The following is a 23,685-nucleotide window of genomic DNA, read 5'->3' as shown; positions in this document are numbered from 1 at the left end:
TTGGGTCTGACTGGCTGATGACAGTGTACTGTGTGTGGATGAGGTTTTATTTCAGCAGTTGTTGATCAGGGAAGAAAACGAACAGCAGGGCGCTGAGGTCAGTATCAAATAAAAAACACTTTATTAAAATAAGCAGCACACTTACATTGAAGTTAGCATGAAACAGCATGGATAGGGAACACCTGAGACCAAGTAGCTGTGATCAATGTGAGGCTGTAGGCATCACTGAGTAAACAGACACTGAGGATGACAGGGAGCCAGCCAGCTCAAAGTATGGATATTAGAATTTTTAGCCACACTCAAGGATGACAGCTGTCAAAATGCCTGGTGGATGTCGGGAGAGGGGGTGTGCATGACGCATTTCCAGGGACTTTGTACCCTTTTAAAATGCATTGCCATGCATTTGAAAAAGAGGGCAAAGTCCCTGGAAACGCGTCATGCACACCCCCTCTCCCGACATTTACCAGGTATTTTGACAGCTGTCATCCTTGTGTGCAGCCTAGAACGCCCCCGCTAATATCCATACTTTAAGCTGGCTGGCTGCCTGTCATCCTCAGTGTCCATTTGCTCAGTGATGCCTAAAGTCTCACACTGATCACAGCTGCTTGGTCTCAGGTGTTCCCTATCCACACTGTTTCATGCTAACTTCAATGCAAGTGTGCTGCTTACTTTAATAAAGTGTTTTTTATTTGATGCTGACCTTGGCCCCCCTGCTCTTTCTTTTTCTTCCACATTGAGGTGATCCTAACCAGATCTTCTGCAAGAGCCGCAGAAGTTCCAGTTTTGGTCCCTTCTCCTGTTCAGCCATCCATCCAGTGGCGGCCCCACCATTAGGGGCGCACGGGCGCCACCCCCCCTATTCATGTGTCTGCCCCCCTAATCTACATGAGGGACACCGGATGCATGGACTCCAATGGGGTTTTTTTTGAAGCGCATGATTAGAGCCAGAGGCTCTAACAGGCTTCAAAAAAGTGATGGCTCTTGTGTGCCACTTGTGTGACAATAGCGAATGAATATTCGCTATTGTCACAATGATTCTCCTCCCGGCCAATCAGAAAGCGGGTCCCGGGACCCGTCACCCGGTTGGCTGAAAGGACAGACGATCCTTTTGGCCGCCTAGGAGGAGGATGGAGGAGACGCACGGCGAAATCGAAAGGACGTCTTCCTAAAGCTCCCCGGATCCAAGAGTCCAAGAGCCAGTCGTCCCCCAGCTTCAGCAGACTCATCTGCACCCCCTTAGCCATGGAGTGTCCCTCTGATGTGGAGAGAGACTCCCACCAGCCTGCCAGAGAAGAGCACCTCGCCCTGCAGAACAACGCGGAGCAGCTCCGGCACACCGTGCTGCAACAGAAGAAGCAGATCTTTACCGACCAAGAGGCCACCGGCAAGCTGAGCCGCTGCGAGAACGGCCTGGACAAGGGCTACCAGGTGGGGACTGGTGAATGGGGTCTCAAAAAAGGAGCCATGGGAGATCTGCCCCTGGACCCCCCACAGGCGGTGCAGGAATTGGAGGAGGCAGTGAGGAGGCATTGAAAAAAGGTGAGCAGAAAAACTGAGTCTCTACAACTAGTGGCCCGACCAACCGCCGGGGGGGGGGGGGGGGTTGCAGGTGACCCATTGTTGTTTTGTTACCGCCCCCCCAAAAAAATAAACCACCAGCTTCCACCACCCGCATCCATTCATACAGTTGCCTCATCCATACCTCTACCCTGTTGATGGCCTTCAAATATAGATGAAAGGACCAGGGGACCAAGGGACTCTGCACTTCACCTAGGATTACCATATGTACTGTGTACTTGTACACTCTTTGGAGTTGTGATCAGGGAGCCTGTGTGATTGCAGATACAGAGTTTCTACAATAAAACTGTGTTACAGCAAATTACAGAAAATAGCAAACTTTGCACGAAAAAAAGAAAAGAATATGACTTCACCGGAAACACCCTAAAAAATTTCATTTTTGAAATAACGCTTTTAGACTAGATCCTCTTTTCTGGGCGTAGGCTGCTGTTTTTCCTGTGTGTTCCTCCCAGTTCAGCACTTTGTCTTGTCATTTTATCTGGATAAATCTTTGTGGTGAGCAAATCTTTTTTTTTTTTGCTTTCAGATGTTGCGATAGAAGTTTCAGCGTATGAGTTTCTATCTTATTGGGCCAAGACATAAACGGTCGTGGGATGAGCCCCATCAGTTCCATTAAAATCCAGATTCCTTGTTGGAAGTTGCGTGGCTGCGCCATCACATGACCTCTTCCCGCATTTCCCGTAGTGAGCCACGAACCAACAGAGGGCCATGAAAACGCAGGCGGCCACCATGAGCCTTATGAAGTTCAAGACGCTGTAATCTCCTTCCGTATTTCTTCCTGCAATGACAGATAAGACTGCAGAGGTTAATCCGTCTTTCAAATGACCTTCTAAATGTGATTGTTCAGTTGGATTTCTATGTTCAGCTATTTCAGGCTGACCACTATGTCCACCAATGGGTCAACTGGCAGGAAGTCAAGTGTGTGTAGGAATATATTGTCCCTCAAAATGTTATTGAATGATAATGAAATAAAATCCTATGCAATATTGTACATATCAGATACATGGAGGTATATCAATACAAACATATGTAATATATACAGTTGTGCTCACAAGTTTACATACCCTGGCAGAATGTATGATTTATTGGCCATTTTTCAGAGAATAACCCTAACCAGATATCCCCCAGAGGAAGGCACGAAACCCCTGTGCCGAATACGCGTCGGGGAGGGGTAGGACGGAGCTGTCAGCAGAGGAGGAGGATTGCACATGCCATACCGCACGCCATACGATCAGCTGCTTATTATTTTACCTGTACAGTCTGGTGCACTCTAGCACCCATCCAATGTGAGTACCCTCTTGGAGGGCTTATTCTTTAATAAATGTCCTGGCTATATTGCACTATGGAGTCCCTCTGTTTGTTTTTTCTATGATTTTGGATCTTGGTTTTACCTGAGAGAAGTGGTTTTGCACCATTGTAACCTGAGTGAGCCTAGCAGTTTCACCTGGGAGGAGTATCTTTGCATCATTGTATCCTGAGTGAGCCTAGGAGTGGCCCCAATGCTTATTTTGACACCGTTTAATTACTGTGTCACAGGACTGAAGGTGAGCGCAAGCACATGTGGGGTGTCACGGGAGAGCACAGTTTTCACGTGTTGTGATTTATACACCCATCAGAAGAAGCATGATGTATATTCATTTTATGGACAATATTTATTCACGTTTTTTGTGATTTGTATTTATTAATTGGGATATACACTCATTTGTCACTGGAAAGTGTTTTGATATTTATATTTTAGCACGTTGCACTTTTATTAGTTACTACCACGATTGCACCTTTGTATGCACTTGGTGGTTTATCATTTATAGTTATTTGCATTATAATTTACCTGTATGGTTTTATTTATCACATTACATGTGTTTTATATGTGAAAATATTTTTTATATATTATATATTTTATATGTGACACTATACTAGCGCGGGCACATTTACTATTTTTTATCTATCTACACGCAATGAAACGTGGTTCAGTGCTTGCAGCTTAAATAGTTTACTCCTTAGAGGCATTAGTTCATCTGTGGCTCGCAAGACACCTATATTTTGTTTCTCTCTCTGACATTGCTAGGTAGGATAAACATTTTTAAAATGATCTTCTTGCCACGATTCCTATATATCCTGAGTAATTCACCAGTATACGTCATGTAAGTCAAATTAAAGGAAATAGATTCAACCCTTACCATGTTTATTTGGAAGGGGGGAGCAGTTAGGATTACTAAAAATACCTTACAATTACCAGTAATGGAGGGAGGACTGGCATTACCATGCCTTCAAACCTACTATATAGCCTCACAGTTGGCTCACGCGCATTGGTGGTCCCTCCAATCAGGGCCGGACTGGGAATAACATCCAGCCCTGGAAAAAATTTCATACCAGCCCCACAGCATTATTATACCACCGCAACAGCATAACATCATTGATTTCTTGTTCATGAAAGGGAAAAACCATAAAATGCACATTTGAAGAGTGTATTATATATAGATAAGACAGATATGAAATCACATAGGCTTTATATATATATATATATATATAAAAAAAATATATATATATATATATATATATATATATATATATATATATATATAAAAGCAAATTCCAGTTAAAAGTGGTAAGTGATCAATCATCAAGGGGGACCCCAGGAACTCAGAACGTGGGAGGGGGGGGAACCACCTTCCACAGAAAGAATACACTAAGGTAAGGGGGGGTGGGTTACTGATATAAGGCTGTGCTTTATATCGGTGCCCCCTTACATTATCGTATTCACTCCCCCTTACATCAGTGACCCCCCCTTCAGACTGGCCTAGCGGTGCTGTCACTGACCTCCTCTCAGGTGCACCGTGTAGGGCTCAGTCAGTCGGCTCAAGCTCGGTGGCTCTGGTTTTATCCTATAGTCTCCTCTCCACAGTCCACACTTGTCTGACTTCTCCCATGACCCCCATCCCGGCGGTGCTCCCACTCTTGACTCCTCTGCAGACTCCCTCAGACTGCAGACATGATACAGGAGATGGTCAGAGACTGCAGACATGATACAGGAGCTCAATGCAGCCTCACCAGTGCCCATCAAATGCAGCCTTACCAGAGCCCATCAAATGCAGCCTCACCAGTGCCCATCAAATGCAGCCTCACCAGAGCCCATCAAATGCAGCCTCATCAGTACCAATCAAATGCAGCCTCACTGTGCTCATCAAATGCAGCCTCACTGTGCTCATCAAATGCAGCCTCACCAGAGCCCATCAAATGCAGCCTCATCAGTACCAATCAAATGCAGCCTCACTGTGCTCATCAAATGCAGCCTCACTGTGCTCATCAAATGCAGCCTCACTGTGCTCATCAAATGCAGCTTTACTCTGCCCGTGAATGCAGTCTCACTGTGCCCATGAATGCGGCCTCACTGTGCCCACCATTGCGGCCTCACTGTGCCCATCAATGCAGCCTCACTGTGCCCATCAATGCAGCCTCACTGTGCCCATCAATGCAGCCTCACTGTGCCCATCAATGCAGCCTCACTGTGCCCATCAAATGCAGCTTTACTGTGCCGTGAATGCAGTCTCACTGTGGCCGTGAATGCAGTCTCACTGTGCCCAGGAATGCAGCTTCACTGTGCCCATCATTGCAGCCCCTCCTGTGCCCCATGGCCCAGTCAGCAGTCCCTGTCTGTGGGAAGGTGTGTTGTTGATGCTCGGTACGGTACCTTGCATGCCAGCAGGATATCCATGATGGCCAGCAGCAGGCAGGGTCTGTTCTCGTTTTGGATGGGGACAGTGCTCCTTCCAGAGGATCTGTTTGCTGTGAGATGGAGTGGTCCCTGGCCACCTGCACCTTCAGCCATCCTCATTCTCCGGCCCCAGTCAGCCTGTCCTCTGGTCCTGGGGAAGTGGAGAGCACTGGGTGGGAGCTGGAAAGAAGGGGGAGCAGAGAGTACTGGTGGGGTTGGAGAGCACATAGGTGGGGGCAAAGTGCAGGGGGGAGTGGAGATCACAGGGATGGGGAGCGGAGAGCGCTGGGGGGGGGACTTGAGAGCACTGGGGGTCCAAAAAGAACAGAGGTGGAGAGCACTGTGGGGGCTAAGAGTGTGGGGTGGTGAAGAGCACTGGGGGAGGGGCAGAAAAACAGGGGTGGAGAGCACGGGGGGGCAAAGAGCACGAGGGGGGGCTGGAGAGCGATGGGTGGAGCTTGAGAGCACCGGGGGGGACCGAAAGAATAGGGGTGCAGAGAATGGGGGGCTGGAGAGCACTGTGGGGGGCGGAGAGCACTGGGGTGGGGGCTGGAGAGTGATGGGGACAGCTGAAGAGCACTGGGGGGGGGGAGAAAGAACATGGGTGGAGAGCACTGGGGGAGTGAAGAGCACTGGGATGGTGGCTACAGTAGGATGGGGAGAGCTGGAGAGCAGGGGGGGCAGAAAAAACAGGGGTGGAGAGTGTGGTGAGGGGAGGAGAGCATGGGGGGGGGGGGGGGCAGGGAGCACAAGGAGAAATGGGGGGGGCAGTAAAAGAAGTTGAATAGGAGGATCGGCGGGGGGCCGCATATAGAGGAAATGAGCTTTCTATATTCCTCCATGCAGCCGCTGAATGCTTGATTCTCTTCCTCTCCCTCCTGGAACGGTGTGACAAAAAGTATTGCAATGACCGCCATTTTATTCTCTAGGGTGTTAGAAAAAAAAATATATAATGTTTGGGGGTTCTAAGTAATTTTCTAGCAAAAAAACTTGTTTTTAACTTGTAAACAGTCTGAAAAAGAGGCCTGGTCTTTAAAACAAACTAAAATGTTGCCATCAACTGAGCACAATACATATTTACCAAATACTCCTTTATGGGGGAACCCAAATCTACAGGAATTCTCCAGCAGGACTGGCGGGGGATTCTGGTAGAAAAAAAAAGGGTGAAGACAATAATGCATTTATTTTCGAACAATATGTTCCGCCCTTTTGAGGAATTTCGCCAAGACTATAAGCTACCACGCACGGCCTATTTCCTTTATTTGCAGATACGCCACACAACAGCTACAACAGTTTGGCCTGCGTAACATAACTGTTCAACTCTCTCCGCTAGAGCGATTACTGACGGACCCTTCTCATACCAAACTAGTCTCAACATATTATAGGTCCCTACTACATTCTACAACTCATATGCCCCGTACACACGGTCGGACTTTGTTCGGACATTCCGACAACAAAATCCTAGGATTTTTTCCGACGGATGTTGGCTCAAACTTGTCTTGCATACACACGGTCACACAAAGTTGTCGGAAAATCCGATTGTTCTGAATGCGGTGACGTAAAACACGTACGTCGGGACTATAAACGGGGCAGTGGTCAATAGCTTTCATCTCTTTATTTATTCTGAGCATGCTTGGCACTTTGTCGGTCGGATTTGTGTACACACGATCGGAAATTCAGACAACGGAGTTTGTTGTCGGAAAATTTTATATCCTGCTCTCAAACTTTGTGTGTCGGAAAATCCGATGGAAAATGTGTGATGGAGCCCACACACGGTCGGAATTTCCGACAACAAGGTCCTATCACACATTTTCCGTCGGAAAATCCGACCGTGTGTACGGGGCAATAGGCTTAGCAGTACAGCCAATAAATGGAGAGTTGACATCTCTGGACTGACGGAGGACATCTGGCAGGAAGTTCTTCCTCTCTAGGTTCCCTCTGTCATTTCTTCCCGTGACAAGGTCATACAGACTAAATAGCTAGACAGATCTTATTTCACACCCTCTTTACTGTTTAAACTTAATAGATTACCCTCGGTATTATGCTCCAGATGCGGCACGGCTGATGGCACATTCTTTCATCTGATGTGGGAGTGCAGTCCGATTAGGAAGTTCTGGTCGGAGGTGACAGCCTTTATTAGCTCCTTGACCCTAATCCCTTGAGGTGTTTACTAGGATATGTTGACGGTGAGGGTATTTCTAAAAATGTACAAACTTTTATGCGGATAGTATTGTTCTATGCTAAAATAATTGATAACCCTTCATTGGAAACCTCAATCCTCACCCACCATAGCCTTCTGGCTTACCACCGTTAATCATGCTATTCCGTTGTACAAGTTGACATATGAAGCCAGAGGATGCCCAAAAAAATTCTTAAAGTTATGGGACTCTTGGGTTAGCTCTGAGAGTACCATCCCACCTGCCCCATGAAGATCGAATGAAGCTCCTGATCACTAAAGGATCTTAATTGAACAGAGCAGAGATGTAACTGTAGAGTTGGTATGTATCCATCAAACGTATACCAGTTTGCCATGTTTTATAATGGATTGAGCGATGTTGGCTCCATATACATGAATGTCTAGTTGTTTGCTGTGTACTGAAAATAAATAAAAATATACCCTTTAAAAAAAAAACTCTAATGCCGCGTACACACGATCAGGATTTTGGTCGGAAAAAGATATGATGGCTTTTCCGACGGGATTCCGCTCAAGCTTGCCTTGCATACACACGGTCACAAAGTTCGCTGAACTTTTAACCATCAAGAACGTGGTGACGTACAACACTACGATATATGTTCATATTTGGTTTTTATATGTTTTTTATTCCATATCATTAAAGAATACTTTTTACATATTTTTGAGTGGGTGGTCTATTTAAAGTCCCAATTGAGAGGGTTATTCAATTTTTTTTCTATAAATGGGGATGGGACCACCATGCTCTATATGATGGGAGCCTCTCTCTTCTCTACAACACTATGACGAGCCGAGAAAATGAAGTTCAATGCTTCCGAGCATGCGTCAAATTGTTTCCAAGCATGCGTAGGAATTTTGAGCGTCGGAATGGCTACAGACGAACGCATTTTCGGATAGGAACTTTTTCCGAACGAAAAATTGAGAACCAGCTCTCAGTCTTTTGCTTGCTGGAATTCGGCCAGCAAAAGTCCAATGGAGCATACACATGGTCGCATTTTCCGACCAAAAGCTCTCATCGGTCTTTTGCTGGCTGCATTTCGGATCGTGTGTACGTGGCATAAGTTTTGCAAACTGCTCTGACCATAACGTTTAGTAATCATTTTAAGACTTATCCCTCACCCAACACTTAACACAAACCTTTTTACTTAACCCTGAACACTTATTCTTAACGCGAGCACTTGACTTTAAACCTTAACCTGACCCTATCCCTCACCGTAATACTTAACCACTCCGGGCCGCCGCACGCCGATATATGTCCTAACTTTGAAGTGGAATATCATTGTTATGGCAGCAGTTAGCTGCCATAACCCCGGTTTCCTCTTCTTCGGCCGGCGGTCCGGTTTCCGATAATAGTGGTATCTGCGGCGGATTCGCCGCAAGATCACTTTTATCGGTGGCGGGAGAGGGCCCCCTCCTCCTGCCATGCTCCGGTGCCCTCCGCTGCTTACTAGGGCCGTCGGCAGCGGCAGAGGCGATTGGGTCTTCTCCCTTGCTGGGTATGGAGACGAGTGAGGGGAAGATGGCCCCCACCCGTCTCCATACCATTGCTGGGCGGAAGCGACGTCAAAACGTCACTTCCGCCCATATCTCTTAAAAGGACCATTTTTTTTTAAAATTTTTTTTAAATGACAATTTTTTTTTTAATTGCATTTTAGTGTAAATATGAGATGTGAGGTCTTTTTGACCCCAGATCTCATATTGAAGAGGTCCTGTCATGCTTTTTTTCTATTACAAGGGATGTTTACATTCCTTGTAATAGGAATAAACACAATTATTTTTTTTTTTTTAAAAGAACAGTGTAAAAAAAAAAAAAAAAAAAAAGGTAAAATGAAAAAGAAAAAAAAATGTTTTAAACGCACCCCGTCCCGCCGAGCTCACATGCAGTAGTGAACGCATACGTGAGTAACGCCCGCATATGAAAATGGTGGTCAAACCACACATGTGAGGTATTGCCACGATCGGTCGAGCGTGAGCAATAATTCTAGCCCTAGACCTCCTCTGTAACTCAAAACATGCAACCTGTAGAATTTTTTTGACGTCGCCTATGGAGATTTTTAAGGGTAAAAGTTTGACGGCATTCCACGAGCGGGCGCAATTTTGAAGCGTGACATGTTGGGTATCAATTTACTCGGCGTAACATTATCTTTCACAATATAAAAAAAATGGGCTAACTTTACTGTTGTCTTATTTTTTAATTAAAAAAGGAGTATTTTTTCCAAAAAAAAGTGCTCTTGTAAGACCGCTGCGCAAATACGGTGTGAAAGAAAGTATTGCAATGACCGCCATTTTATTCTCTAGGGTGTTAGAAAAAAAAAATACTATTATATTATTAATGTTATAATACAATAACCCCCACAATCTAATTTTGAAACATACCCTAACTACTAACCCAAACCACTAATGCTGAATTAACCCCTACACCATTGGATGCCAAAAAGCTACTGATCCTGCATGGTGGGGATGAGATGTTGTGCTGTAGATAAGGTTTAGATCTTTCTGGAGAAGGTCTAAAGGGTGTATTGTTAGGTTTGGAAGGGTAGTGAGTGACTGATGGTATGGAGAAGGGAGATGGACAGAACTGATGCAGCACGAGAAAAGTCCTGGAGGAAGATAAAGATTCAAATGACATGTTTTCATGCTATCACCCACTGTAGCTAGCCCCTTTTCCCCTCCATGTGTTTATATCTACCCTGCATTTAAGAATCTTTTTTTTTACAAAGTTACAGTTTCGTATTTTTTTCTTTCATTGTCAGAAAGCAGAGTGTGATTGCTTTTTTAAAATGTTTCCTGTTTGTGGCTGTAACTTTATTTTTATTTCAGGAAACCGCATCGCGTGCAAAGTTTCGACTTTTTCTATGATGCCTTTTAAGTTTGACTTTATAGGAAGTGATTCCCACTGACCAAATCAAGTGCTAAAATGAAAATAAACGATATTGCGTTGCATTACCTGGTATGTTTTCGTTATTTCATGTTTTTGGATTTATTGGTGAACAATAAAATGCCTAAAAAGGGCAAAAATAACTCAATGGTGCTTCTTGAATTACTGTACAAAACCACCATTTTCCTAAATCACTTGTAGCAAGGTCCCGGACCTCCTTCGGTCTAATGAGAACCTCCAGGGCTAGAGATAGCTGACATCCTTCTGTATGTAGTAGGTTGTAAGGCATAGTGGATGCAAAGATGGTCAAAGTCATTGGGCGCCAGACACTTCTTGAATGCAAAAGAAAGTTTATTTCTCTTAACTTTTCTGGGGGAAAGAGGGTTTGGGCCAGGACACCCTTAGGTATTTGCAAGTTCAATTGGCAGACTCCGAGACTTCAACAGGAGGACAGCCATGCAGTAAAAGACATCCAGAAAGACGCCACATCTGCACGTGCAGGAATGCTGTCTCCTATGGCAACAGTCTTTAAGAGCCCATTCACACCTGAGCGTTTTGTAGCTTGAAGCCTGAAGCTACAAAACGCTTGAGGGGAAAAAATCCATTATTCTCTATGGAGATGGTTCACATCTCCACTCCAAGTCACCTGAAGCCCTACGCCTGAAGCTCAAACAAGCTCTGGACCCTTTTTTGTCACGCGAATCGGGCAGATTTGGGTGTTTTTGGAGCAGGAAGCAGATCACAAAATCTAACAACATAGCAACAAATGATGAAACAGATGATCATTTTTCCTATTGGCTAATAAAAAAAATGCCAAAGCTCAAAAACGCCGGACAACGCTGCATGGAAACGCGCAAATATGCCCAAAGAAACGTGCAACAAAACGCCGGAAGAAATGCTCAAAAACGCTACGCTCAGGTGTGAATGCAGCCTAATGCCCCGTACACACGGTCGGATTTTCCAATGGAAAATGTCCGATCGGAGCGTGTTGTCAGAAATTCCGACTGTGTGGGGGCTCCATCGGACATTTTCCATCGGATTTTCTGACACACAAAGTTGGAGAGCAGGAGATAAAATTTTCCGACAACAAAATCCACTGTCGGAAATTCCGATCGTGCGTACACAAATCCGACCGACAAAGTGCCACGCATGCTCAGAATAAATAAAGGAGATGAAAGCTATTGGCCACTGCCCCGTTTATAGTCCCGACGTACTGGTTTTACGTCACCACATTCAGAATGATCGGATTTTCCGACAACTTTGTGTGACCGTGTGTATGCAAGACAAGTTTGAGCCAACATCCGTCGGAAAAAATCCTAGGATTTTGTTGTCGGAATGTCCGAACAAAGTCCGACCGTGTGTACGCCCTATAACAGTTCCTAACTTGAAGTTTAACAGTTCCTTTCACTTCCACTACAATCTCTCCTTGTAGTTCTTCAGCCCACTGAACTCCTGGTCTCTCACTAGATGCACTGATTTACTGTCACTGAATCCCTTGAGCTCCTTCAATCTTCACGATAGTATCTTCCTCAAGTGTCGCCCAGTTTAATCCTCACGAGATTGTATGCCCCTCTCAAATCAAGCTTTGAGAAAAACGTTGCAGTCAAATAACTCTGGAATCAATGGAATCGGATAGGCATTCTTAATCCTGAAATGATAGAGACCCCTATAATCAATACAAGGTCTCAGTTCACCACTCTTCTTCTTCACAAAGAAGAAACCAGCACCAGCAGGAGATGAGGATTTGCGGATGAAACCTCGAGAAAGTGCGTCTGCAACATACTCCTCCATGGCCTTATCCTCCAAGACCGACAAAGCTGGCCACGAGGGGGTGTGGCACCAGGTTGAAGGTCAACTGCGCGATCATACGCCGGTGTGGAGGAAAACTACTGGCTTGACCTTTGTCAAAGACATCGCTAAAATCGCGGTACTCCTCCGGCAGGGAGGAGAGTGAAAAGGTGCACAGGACCTTGGCTCCCTTCTGGAAGCATGTTTCACTAAATTATGGCGACCAGGAGAGAACCTCAGCATGGAACCAATCGAAAGAGGGGTTGTGCCTCTGTAATCAAGGATAACCAATAACCAGCGGAAATTTAGGTGAGGAAATAACTTGGAATTGGATTATCTCATGGTGAAAAGCCCCTATGGCCATGGACAACGGAACCGTCTCATGAGTCACATGGGCAGGCTGTAAAGGTCTCCCGTCAAGAGCCTCAATAACAAGTGGAGTATCACGTAGCTGCAGCGGAATTGAGTGCTTCGATACAAAGGCAGTATCAATGAACAGGCCTGCATCTCCAGAGTTGATCAGAGCCTGTATCTCGACGGACCCCTTCTTCTGGGTCCCTAGCTTGGCACTCCAGATACTTCTCAAGCTTCACCCACGTTGGCCTGCTCGGTCCCTGGCTTGACACACAAGGCTGCTCTGCAAGCGTCACCTCCGCTGGTTGGGTCCCTGGCTTGATTCCCACTGAAGTTTCCAGATTCTTCACCATCCCTGGTTGGTGAGAATTCTGCTCCGGTACTTGCTTCAGTTACTCACTGTGGTCCCCTGTAATAAGGTGGATTGTCCCTTACTGGTGACAGCTTCCCCTCTACCTCCAACCATGACAGGTTCTCCAGCACTTCTGGTCGCAAGCCGCAATCCCAACCATGCACTGCTCTCTCACTTCTGGATAGGCCCTCAGACAGCCTAGCAGCCAGATGTGCCTGGGAAAGGCCCTATCTCTGGCCTAGCAGCCCGGGCAATAAGACACGTCCACCCAGACAGCCGTCCAGGTGGCACAGAACATAGATCACCTGACTCCACCCAAATATATAGGTTCTCCCAGCAGGCCAAGGGATCCAAGAAAACCCCTGCCCATTGGCTGAGATACCCCATATATCCATAACCTGACCTTGGGCTGCCCTTCTCATATCTAGTACCACTAAGTACCCGGCCACCTAGTGGTAGAAGAGAAAAGTGCAACAAGGCCAAACTTAGGGAGGAATCAATAGATCTCTAACAATTAACCAGGATAACTACTCCTGGCAAGTACATTTGTGAGGCGCTCCCTGCCTAAACTCCAGGGTGCTACATCCTCAATGAAGAACAATTGACCTGGAGGGAAAATAGCCCAAAATCATTCATTTTGAACTCCATTCAATATCAGATTTACAAGACAAGTAGATCTTAGATGCACCCCTCCCCCACACACACACACTCACACAGTGTGGCCTAACTCTTAACTGTAAACCCCATCTTTAGGGGTCTATTTAGCCAGTCATCCAGCAAATCTGCATACACAATCTGCATCACAATACACAATCTATCTGTGCAAGCTGGGCAAAAAAACAATGTTCTTTAGGCCAGGGGTCTCAAACTGGTGGCCCTCCAGCTGTTGTGAAAATACAAGTCCCATCATGCCTCTGCCTGTGGGAGTCATGCTTGTAACTGTCAGTCTTGCAACTCCTCATGGGATTTGTAGTTTCGCAACAGCTGGAGGGCTGCCAGGTTGAGACACCTGCTTTAGGCAGTTTCTCTTTTAAATGAATGTTATTTTATTATGGGAAATAGAAAAATGCTACATGGCCACTAGATGCAGGTAAAGATCATAATAAATACATATGCTTTTTTAACAAAAGATACAATGTAACGATTCTACAGAAATGCTAGAGGGAATTAGTAAATAAATATAACTAATGGTTACATTTCTTTCTGGTGATCTCTGGAATTGCTTTTTTTTCTACATAATCTTTATTAAATGTTTCTTTTTTCCTTTTTAGATAACAACACATACATACAATTTATTAAACAAAACTCTTGTATCCAGTCATAGTTAGACATTCGATTAACATATAGCGAACAGTTAAATATTTATAAACAATCATCTACCTTGAAGAGGTAAAAAAAAATAAAAAATTAAAAAATATATATACACACTGTATATATATATATATATATATATATATACTGTAAATATATATTCTGTGTGTAATATATATATATATATATATATATATATATATATATATATATATATATATACTGTATATATATGTGTTTATATATATACATATATATATATATATATAGCCTCTACAACCCTCATAACTTGCCCATTTATAAAATATAACGTATGTTTATGACTCCATTTGGTATTACATAATTATCCTCCTTGGTATCCTACCACCCCTTTTATATGTGTGATCATCTTACAAACTTCCATCTATTACTAGTACTTTAATATTCCAAAAAAAGAAAAACGAAGGGGGGGGGAGGCTTAGGGTGGAGTCCCATTTATGTGCTACACCCTAGGAACCTACAGTATCTCTAACTAACTGTGATGAAATCAACCCTGAAGTGTCAAACCTTTTGACCCAGAGTTTTATAAATCTATCTGGGCATTCCCCCTATGTTGATAAACCATATGTTCTGGAGGCGTACCCCTGATGACGTGCGTGTGCACGAAACGCGTTGGAGGGAGCCTACATACTGACTCCACGCTGCTGTTTCTTGTTCGGTGGCCATCTTAGTAAGTCCAGCCGAGATGATTTGTCTTTACTGGTCGTCTTACTTATGCTGCAGCCTCATATGTTACTTTTAAGTGAGTACAGTAAGTTACTACACTATATTCGGATTCTTGTGGTGAGCCTATTCATTGCAGCACTTCAGATAATATGGGAAAGTCACCAATCGGATAACGTGGAGACCTGGTGGATCTCTCACTAATATGAGGATTGTGACACGCCAATATACACTATATTGTCATAAGTATTGGGGCACCTGTCTTTACACACACATGAACTTTAATGGCATCCCAGTCTTAGTCCGTAGGATTCAATATTGAGTTAGCCCACCCTTTGCAGCTATAACAGCTTCAACTCTTCTATGAAGGTTGTCCACAAGGTTTAGGAGTGTGTCTATTGGAATGTTTGACCATTCTTCCAGAAGTGCATTTGTGAGGTCAGGCACTGATGTTGGATGAGAAGGCCTGGCTCGCAGTCTCTGCTCTAATTCATCCCAAAGGTGTTCTATCGGGTTGAGGTCAGGACTCTGTGCAGGCCAGCCAAGTTCCTCGACCCCAAACTTGCTTATCCATGTCTTTATGGACCATGCTTTGTGCACTGGTCCAAATTTGGTGGAGGGGGGGTTATGGTGTGGGTTTTTTTTTCAGGGGTTGGGCTTGGCCCCTTAGTTCCAGTGAAGGGAATTCTTAAGGCATCAGCATACCAAGACATTTTGGACAATTTCATACTCCCAACTTTGTGGGAACAGTTTGGGGATGGCCCCTTCCTGTTCCAACATGACTGCACACCAGTGCATAAAGCAAGGTCCATAAAGACGTGGATGAGCGAGTTTGGGGTGGAGGAACTTGACTGGCCTGCACAGAGTCCTGACCTCAACCCGATAGAACACCTTTGGGATGAATTACAGTGGAGACTGTAGGCCAGGCCTTCTCATCCACAGTGGCCACTCTAGGAATAATATATGGGGGGGCAACATAAGATACCATAGTCAAAACTGGGGGGGTGCAAATAATTTTCACCACTAAATCATACCACTGAAAAAAATGAAATAAATATATATATAAATAAGATTACAAAATACGAGAGTAATACGGTTTGCAATGATACCTTTCTATTTTACTAGCCTAACACTTAAAAGACAAGATTTCAAGAGTTTTCCTTTCTTCCTCAGGTATGGCTTTAGACTTCAGAAAGAGAAGACAACTCTCAAAAGCTTTTCTTTATAGTTTAAAGAAATTTCAGCAAACACTAGGACTAAATGTACTATCAACCCCTAGCATTTGTATCAGCGGACACATTATTAACCCCCACAAATTGGTGTCAGCAGGCACACAATTAACCCCCAGCACTGGTGTCAGTGGACGCACTAATAACCCCCAGCGCTGGTGTCAGCGGACGCACTAATAACCCCCAGCGCTGGTGTCAGCGGGAGCACTAATAACCCCCAGCGCTGGTGTCAGCGGGAGCACTAATAACCCCCAGCACTGGTGTCAGCGGGCGCACTATTAACCCCCAGCACTGGTGTCAGCGGACGCACTAATAACCCCCAGCACTGGTGTCAGCGGGCGCACTAATAATCCCCAGCAGTGGTGTCAGCGGGCGCACTAATAACCCCCAGCATTGGTGTCAGCGGATACACTAATAACCCCCAGCACTGGTGTCAGCAGACGCACTGTTAACCCCCAGCACTGGTGTCAGCGGACGCACTAATAACCCCCAGCAGTGGTGTCAGCGGGCGCACTAATAACCCCCAGCATTGGTGTCAGCGGATACACTAATAACCCCCAGCACTGGTGTCAGCAGACGCACTGTTAACCCCCAGCACTGGTGTCAGCGGACGCACTAATAACCCCCAGCATTGGTGTCAGCGGATACACTAATAACTCCCAGCACTGGTGTCAGTGGACGCACTATTAACCCCCAGCACTGGTGTCAGCGGACGCACTAATAACCCCCAGCACTGGTGTCAGCGGGCGCACTAATAACCCCCAGCATTGGTGTCAGCGGATACACTAATAACCCCCAGCACTGGTGTCAGCAGACGCACTGTTAACCCCCAGCACTGGTGTCAGCGGACGCACTAATAACCCCCAGCATTGGTGTCAGCGGATACACTAATAACTCCCAGCACTGGTGTCAGTGGACGCACTATTAACCCCCAGCACTGGTGTCAGCGGACGCACTAATAACCCCCAGCACTGGTGTCAGCGGGCGCACTAATAACCCCCAGCATTGGTGTCAGCGGATACACTAATAACCCCCAGCGCTGGTGTCAGTGGACGCACTAATAACCCCCAGCACTGGTGTCAGCGGGCGCACTATTAACCCCCAGCACTGGTGTCAGCGGACGCACTAATAACCCCCAGCACTGGTGTCAGCGGGCGCACTAATAATCCCCAGCAGTGGTGTCAGCGGGCGCACTAATAACCCCCAGCATTGGTGTCAGCGGATACACTAATAACCCCCAGCACTGGTGTCAGCAGACGCACTGTTAACCCCCAGCACTGGTGTCAGCGGACGCACTAATAACCCCCAGCAGTGGTGTCAGCGGGCGCACTAATAACCCCCAGCATTGGTGTCAGCGGATACACTAATAACCCCCAGCACTGGTGTCAGCAGACGCACTGTTAACCCCCAGCACTGGTGTCAGCGGACGCACTAATAACCCCCAGCATTGGTGTCAGCGGATACACTAATAACTCCCAGCACTGGTGTCAGTGGACGCACTATTAACCCCCAGCACTGGTGTCAGCGGACGCACTAATAACCCCCAGCACTGGTGTCAGCGGGCGCACTAATAACCCCCAGCATTGGTGTCAGCGGATACACTAATAACCCCCAGCACTGGTGTCAGCAGACGCACTGTTAACCCCCAGCACTGGTGTCAGCGGACGCACTAATAACCCCCAGCAGTGGTGTCAGCGGGCGCACTAATAACCCCCAGCATTGGTGTCAGCGGATACACTAATAACCCCCAGCACTGGTGTCAGCAGACGCACTGTTAACCCCCAGCACTGGTGTCAGCGGACGCACTAATAACCCCCAGCATTGGTGTCAGCGGATACACTAATAACTCCCAGCACTGGTGTCAGTGGACGCACTATTAACCCCCAGCACTGGTGTCAGCGGACGCACTAATAACCCCCAGCACTGGTGTCAGCGGGCGCACTAATAACCCCCAGCATTGGTGTCAGCGGATACACTAATAACCCCCAGCGCTGGTGTCAGTGGACGCACTAATAACCCCCAGCACTGGTGTCAGCGGGCGCACTATTAACCCCCAGCACTGGTGTCAGCGGACGCACTAATAACCCCCAGCACTGGTGTCAGCGGGCGCACTAATAATCCCCAGCAGTGGTGTCAGCGGGCGCACTAATAACCCCCAGCATTGGTGTCAGCGGATACACTAATAACCCCCAGCACTGGTGTCAGCAGACGCACTGTTAACCCCCAGCACTGGTGTCAGCGGACGCACTAATAACCCCCAGCAGTGGTGTCAGCGGGCGCACTAATAACCCCCAGCATTGGTGTCAGCGGATACACTAATAACCCCCAGCACTGGTGTCAGCAGACGCACTGTTAACCCCCAGCACTGGTGTCAGCGGACGCACTAATAACCCCCAGCATTGGTGTCAGCGGATACACTAATAACTCCCAGCACTGGTGTCAGTGGACGCACTATTAACCCCCAGCACTGGTGTCAGCGGACGCACTAATAACCCCCAGCACTGGTGTCAGCGGGCGCACTAATAACCCCCAGCATTGGTGTCAGCGGATACACTAATAACCCCCAGCGCTGGTGTCAGTGGACGCACTAATAACCCCCAGCACTGGTGTCAGCGGGCGCACTATTAACCCCCAGCACTGGTGTCAGCGGACGCACTAATAACCCCCAGCACTGGTGTCAGCGGGCGCACTAATAATCCCCAGCAGTGGTGTCAGCGGGCGCACTAATAACCCCCAGCATTGGTGTCAGCGGATACACTAATAACCCCCAGCACTGGTGTCAGCAGACGCACTGTTAACCCCCAGCACTGGTGTCAGCGGACGCACTAATAACCCCCAGCATTGGTGTCAGCGGATACACTAATAACTCCCAGCACTGGTGTCAGTGGACGCACTATTAACCCCCAGCACTGGTGTCAGCGGACGCACTAATAACCCCCAGCACTGGTGTCAGCGGGCGCACTAATAACCCCCAGCATTGGTGTCAGCGGATACACTAATAACCCCCAGCACTGGTGTCAGCGGACGCACTAATAACCCCCAGCATTGGTGTCAGCGGATACACTAATAACCCCCAGCACTGGTGTCAGTGGATGCACTATTAACCCCCAGCACTGGTGTCAGCGGACGCACTATTAACCCCCAGCACTGGTGTCAGCGGACGCACTATTAACCCCCAGCATTGGTGTCAGCGGCTGGTGTTTTTTTTTGGGGGGGGGCGGCAAACAACCACCTCCCTGGTTGGTCAGTTGGCGGCACCCCTCCCCTACTCTGGCACTTACCTCATTGGTTGCAGGCGGGTGGGCTCCTACGGGCAGCGGCTGGGTTGCGGGCTCCTATGGGCAGGTTGCGGGCTCCTACGAGTGGCGGGCAGCGGCCGGGTTGCTGGCTCCCATGGGCAGGCTGCGGACTCCTATGAGGGGTGGGTTGTGGGCTCCTATGGGTGGCGGACAGCGGCTCCTGTGTCCTCTCTGCATCACTGCGGCTGCCACTGTGCGGCTCTTCCCTCCTACTCCTAGGCATCCAATAGGATCTCCTGTCCTTTCAGTCAATTGGGTGACCGGTGTCAAAACCCGCTTCCTGATTGGCTGGGAGGAGGATCAGGGTCACAACAGCGAATATTGATTCGCTGTTGTATTACAACTGGGTGGGCTTGGAGTGCATTCTCTGCGACCCGAGCCCACCCTATATTGAAGCCTATTAGAGACTCTGGCGATACTTCTAAAACACAGCCCCTCTGCATTGGAATCCATGCGCCCGCGTCCTGAAAGAGGCCTGACGCATGGATAGGGGAGGCGTGGATGGACAGGGGGGCAGTGCCCGTGCACCCTTAAAGGAAGGCCCTCCCCTGCTGTGTGTGCTAGGCTGCAGCAACATGTGGGGGGAGAGGAGACAGGAGAAAGCTCCCACCATGTAAGCGCCGCCACATGTGACGCCCTGGGGGGGTGGCCCCCCTCTAGTGACACCACTGTTTAATTGGGGGGCACATGGGAGGACAGTATAATGTTCTGGTGGCCATGGCCCCCCCTAGTGACGCTGCTGCTCATCCAACCTCAGTGCCTGACCTCACAAATGCTCTTCTGGAAGAATGGTCAAACATTCCCATAGACACACTTCTATACCTTGTGGACGGCCTTCCCAGATGAATTGAAGCTGTTATAGCTGCAAAGGGTGGGCCAACTCAATATTGAACCCTACAGACTTATGCTCCGTACACACGGTCAGGTTTTCCGACAGAAAATGTGTGATAGGACCTTGTTGTCGGAAATTCCGACCGTGTGTAGGCTCCATCACACATTTTCCATCAGATTTTCCGACACACAAGGTTTGAGAGCAGGATATAAAATTTTAGCAACAAAATTCGTTGTCGGAATTTCCGATCGTGTGTACACAAATCCGACGCACAAAGTGCCACGCATGCTCAGAATAAATAAAGAGAGGAAAGCTATTGGCCACTGCCCCGTTTATAGTCCCGACGTACGTGTTTTACGTCACCGCGTTCAGAACGATCAGATTTTCCGACAACTTTGTGTGACCGTGTATTGTGTGACAATGTAAAATATTGCGTTTTACATTGTACTAGTGGTGGGGGGGGGGCAGGAGTGTTGGATGTTGGAGTGTTGGATGTTGGAGTGTTGGATGTTGGAGTGTTGGAGTGTTGGATGTCAGTGCCCCCCCCCCTTCTCCCCCTACAGTGTGGCTCTACCCTCCAACTCCTACGTCATGCCTGGGTCCTACAGTGACGGAGAGGTCGGTGGATAGGACCATGGCAGGCAACAGGGGACACCCTTATTTAACAATCTTATAAGTGTTGAATGGCAAAGGCCATAGTGCTGGAAGGAAGGTGAGGGCAGGACCTTCCACTGGAGAGGTAAGTATAAACCATCTTCTATAGAGTTTTGTTTAAACATGACTGGCTGACTTTAGGGTAGATTGAGTGAATATTCTGCCTTTAGCGCAGATGCAGCGTTTGCTGGATAGAATAGCAATTCCATAATTGATTTTTAATTGATCTCTTCAGCTTGTGTCATCTCACCTGTAGAAGATAATTGCGGGGACACAATTCTTTCTGTGTCTGAGCCATTGCAACCTGTTGTGGTGAGAAAAAAAAAAAAACAGTTTTCAGGACAATGTATCATTCTCTGCAATGTATTTACACTCTAATTAAAGACCTAATTATGGGTGGAATCTGAAGGATTACTCCTCGTTCTTCTCTTGGACTACAGAGCTATTTAACTTTATGTCGAGAAGGTATCAGAGAAGGAGTGATAGAGAAGTTTAGCAAAAGACACTGGGCAGGGCTGACACCATAAAAGTGTTGTCATCTCATAACAGGATTTAGGAGCGGAATGCAATTCTGGAAGGTCAAATGGTATTTTTCAGCTCTTCGAGCTCTGAAAAAGGGTAAATGTGCATTTATTGCAGAGATGGACTGATTTTTTTTTTTTTGCTTTGACATAAACTTTAAAGCATATCTTTATCTGTCACCTAGAGTGGCACAGAGGGGGGGGGGGGGGGGGGGAGGGGGTACAGGACCAAGGGAGGGAGGGGCTTTTGTCCTTTATTGCTCTATCCAGAACTAAAAAAGTAACCTTTTGACTTTAGATAAACTTTAAAAATCAGAACTCATCAATAAGGAGTAGACAGAAAAAAATATTATTATTAGAGAATATAATTAAAAATTTTTGAAGTAAGGCTGGTGTTGACGGGCGGTGTTTTTCTGCATTGGACTTCATCAGAAGAAGTCTGCTGCCTTTATTTGAGTAGTACACAGGACCGTTCAGGGGCTGTGTTGGATCTGCCTTGCATTATGCTGCTTTTCTTTGCGCACAGCATGGCCTGATGTATTTTCATTCAAATGCAGCTGCATGCATCCAAATGAAAATCGCAGAGTTAAATAAGAGGGCCTGTTGATGTGAACCCCAAAGCTATTTTGGAGAAATAAATAAGTAATACATGAAGCGGTTCAACACAATCTAAAACCAGGGTCGGCAACCCGTCGATCGCGATCTAACAGTCGACCGCGGGTAGGTGACTGGTAGATCGCATGCTTGTCCCTTCAGGGCCGGGGCTACCACTAGACAAACTAGGCAGCTGCCTAGGGCGCCCGGACACTGGTGTTCCTACTCTCTTCTCTCTGCAGTAAGAAACTAAGTCTCAGCAAATATTTTGTTATTTCAGAAATGCTATAGCATCCGCCCCCTGAAGAAGTGTATTCAAAGAAACGCGTCGGGCACCATGGATGCAGCCACTTTGCTTTAATAGGATCCCACTCTGATCTACTCCTTGATGCATCATTTACATATTTTTATACTTACCCTTTACATCACGTTGTTCTGTGCCTCCCAGTTTATATGTATAATCTCTATATGACATTTGTAACAGCTAATCATTGCTTATATACCATGGTGACTGTTTTTTTTTTTTTTACACATGCATCTAAGTAGGCTATGTCATGTGCGTATGCACACGTAACCCTTCACATGTGATATATACCAGTATATTTTTTATATGTAATAAACTTGCATTCTGTGCATAAGACTCACAGGCTCTGTTCACACCTAGAATAGAAACTTCTTTTGGGCGACAGGCGTCCCGCAATTCTGTTTGCGCGATTTTTTTCCTGCGATTTGTCGGGCGACAATCGCAGCAAAATTGTGCCGCGATCGGTGTGCCATTAAAAGTAAAGGCATCGCGAATTGCAGCAACTTGGGAATCGCGAGCAGACTCATGGTCGATCACGCCCAAGATCTGAAACTCCTAGCTGTGAATGGAGCCACCTAAGAAAAATTAGGTGTGGGTGGCCTGACCAACGTCTTGCGTCATCTCCTAACAAATCGAACATAGGATTTTCTGACGGTTTAACCACTTACCGACCGCCGCACGACGATGTACGTCCAAACTTTGAACGGGGATATCATTGTTATGGCAGCAGCTATCTGCCATAACCCCGGTATCCCCATTTTTGTGCGGCGGTTGACTTTCAGATAAAAGTGGTTCCTGAGGCGGATTCACCGCGAGATCACTTTTATCGGTGGCGGGAGAGGCCCCCCCTCCCGCCGCGATCTGGTGCCCTCCGCCGCTTACCTGAGCCGTCGGTAGCGGCGGAGGCGATCGCGTCCTTCCCTGTGGTGTGCCTGGAGACGAGTGAGGTGGCGCCCACTCGTCTCCATGACACTGCTGGGCGGAAGGGACGTCAAAATGTCACTTCCGTCCACGCCTCCTAAAGGCATATTTTTTTCAATGTCATTTTTTTAAATTACTTTTTTTTTTTTTTTTATTGCATTTTAGTGTAAATATGAGATCTGAGGTCTTTTTGACCCCAGATCTCATATTTAAGAGGACCTGTCATGCTTTTTTCTATTACAAGGGATGTTTATATTCCTTGTAATAGGAATAAAAGTGACACAATTTTTTTTTTTTTTAAACAGTGTAAAAATAAATAAAATAATGTAAAATAAATAATAAAAATAACATTTAAAAAAAAAAAAAACCCCGTCCCGACGAGCTCGCACGCAGAAGCGAACGCATACGCGAGTAGCGCCCGCATATGAAAACGGTGGTCAAACCACACATGTGAGGTATCGCCGC

At 46.7% G+C, this 23,685-nt stretch overlaps 1 protein-coding gene across 2 annotated transcripts in view; it reads right to left on the bottom strand.

Moving 5' to 3' along the window:
* Nucleotides 1-971: 971 nt before the first annotated feature.
* LOC141116974 (uncharacterized) overlaps nt 972-23,685 on the bottom strand; it is a 51,224-nt gene continuing 28,510 nt past the window's right edge. The window contains exons 3-4 of one of the 2 annotated variants that reach the window (XM_073609517.1): nt 21,131-21,184; nt 972-2,356 (exon numbers count right to left, since the gene is read on the bottom strand). In XM_073609517.1, the coding sequence (XP_073465618.1) occupies nt 2,142-2,356; nt 21,131-21,184 (269 nt within the window). In that variant the 3' untranslated portion in view covers nt 972-2,141. The remainder of the gene's footprint in view (nt 2,357-21,130; nt 21,185-23,685) is intronic. The other variant, XM_073609518.1, reaches the window with a different exon arrangement.

This window comes from Aquarana catesbeiana, linkage group LG13, assembly GCF_042186555.1.
Source record: "Aquarana catesbeiana isolate 2022-GZ linkage group LG13, ASM4218655v1, whole genome shotgun sequence".
Classification (NCBI taxonomy): Eukaryota; Metazoa; Chordata; class Amphibia; order Anura; family Ranidae; genus Aquarana; species Aquarana catesbeiana.
The sequence above is the reverse complement of the archived record's forward strand: the minus strand, read 5'-3'. Positions and strand labels throughout refer to the sequence as shown.